Below are 1863 nucleotides of genomic sequence, written 5' to 3'. Positions count from 1 at the left end.
CGCTCCAACGCGGCACGTTGACGGAGGCGGCAGGCGAGAGCCTGGGACTGGCGTGGGGCGAGGGTCTGCGGCTCCAGGCGTCCCTGTCCGGCCGCTGCTGCAGGCCCCGCGGCGGTGTCTTGCCCGGGACGAGGGTCCGACTGCCGCGTCTCAACACTCGGCTGGGACCGCGTGTTGGGTTGTAAGGGTGGTGGGGTAGGCCCTGGGAAGAAGCGACGGAACTAGCTGATAGGAGTGACAACGACAGAGCAGTTGGGGCTTGGATTTCATTCCCCACAAGGGGGAATGCCAGGTGACTTGGAGAGTCGTCTGGACCGGCGTTCCACCTACTAAGCAGCCCATTAACGTGCGGCATAAAGCATACCTTGCCTTTGAAGAGATGTATGCCGCTGGTAAAGCAACGCTTGCGGAAATAATCCCATGCGATCTACAGGAGACGTCCACATCCCCACAGTGATATTTTTTTGTCTATAGAATATAGGGCAGTTTGTGTCAAAAACAGAAACACCTTTGGAATTATCAGAAATACCTGTCAAACCAGTCCTTCCAGGGCATGAGTATTTGCTAATTAAAATAATGGCACGATGGTAGGTTATCACTGGTTAGGCAGAGTAGGGAAATTGAAGGTTTTCTGTAAGAATTTTATGTGAGGCTTTTAAAGGTACTTAGGTTTCCCTGGCTTGGATCCTAAATCCTATTAGTCATCTACCTACCTCTTCAGCTGCCTAAGCACCCTTAAAAATCTGGCTCTTCTTTCCTCTTTATTGCTAATATAGCATAACTCACTCTTGCTGAAAGCAGAGGCACATGCTGTGAGGGGAAATAAGTTTCAGGAGGATACGTATGCTATACTGCAAACCACTTTCTACAGTTTATTCAGCAACACAGCAGAAACTAATACTGTACTTGCTGCTCTGCCTCTTAATACCAACAGAACAAATTCTTGGTACAGCTGTGGCGCTACACCTTCTCTAGACCCATTCCTCCTTTTACGCTGACTGCTGGACAAGAAACACAGAGCAAATAGCCGAGGAAAAAAAAAAAAAACCAACATTTTGTACTGCTTTTTCCTCCCTGTTATTTTAATGTATTTTGTTAAAATTAGAAATGCGCCAACATGTAGAAAAATCAAAACATAGTCAATGAAAAAATCACTCCATTGCAAAGATCTGTTCTTCCGTGTATCATGTAAGACAGAGAAGAATCAAACCCTTCATCCACAGCAAATAAGCTGATCCTATACTGATAAATAAAAGTTCTGTTTCTCACAGTAAGAGTTTTCCATCAAGACATATTTGCTAGTTCAGGTCATCATTCAGCGTGCTTCAAACAATCAGTGCCTTTATTTATTTATTAGATTATATAGCAAATAACATACGCCAAGGAAAACAAGTACTATGTGAACTGTAAATTTAAACAAAGCAATACATTCTCCTCTTTCTGTATCTACCTCTTTTTATCTCTCCTTCAGTTACAAGCATGTGGTTCCTGTCAGAATTAACACATACAGCTCAACACACAAAGTGGCCCACTGCTGTAGTTAGCTGTATTTGTCTTAATGGAGTAAATTCAGCTCAATACTACACTCCTGTAAAATTGGAATAACTATATTGAAAACAATTTAGCACATCTATATTATTAGTATTAATTTTAGTAGAGTGTTAGTTGTCACTTTAGAGATATCTAAGAAGAAAAAATTCTTGCCTGAATAGTTTACAAAATAGCACACGCAAATAATAAGAAGTCTGTTTTTTCCAGCTTCTTACATTGCCAATTGCATTAACCTGCCATTGATCCTCCTACTTACTAGACAAGACCTTGTCTAGAGGGAAAAGTTGCAGGTGCAGCTCCCTAAACTGGGTG

General features: G+C 42.7%; 1 protein-coding gene across 1 annotated transcript in view; it reads right to left on the bottom strand.

The window, feature by feature from the left end:
- LOC104831985 (chromosome unknown open reading frame, human C10orf11) overlaps positions 1-446 on the bottom strand; it is a 691415-nt gene extending 690969 nt beyond the window's left edge. The window contains exons 1-2 of the mRNA XM_010567920.1: positions 365-446; positions 10-202 (exon numbers count right to left, since the gene is read on the bottom strand). Coding sequence (XP_010566222.1) covers positions 10-202; positions 365-446 — 275 coding nt within the window. The remainder of the gene's footprint in view (positions 1-9; positions 203-364) is intronic.
- Between the last annotated feature and the right edge of the window lie 1417 nt (positions 447-1863).

This window comes from Haliaeetus leucocephalus, unplaced genomic scaffold (genome assembly GCF_000737465.1).
Source record: "Haliaeetus leucocephalus isolate CR32 unplaced genomic scaffold, Haliaeetus_leucocephalus-4.0 Scaffold229, whole genome shotgun sequence".
NCBI lineage: Eukaryota > Metazoa > Chordata > Aves > Accipitriformes > Accipitridae > Haliaeetus > Haliaeetus leucocephalus.
This window is presented reverse-complemented; position numbering and strand designations above follow the sequence as displayed.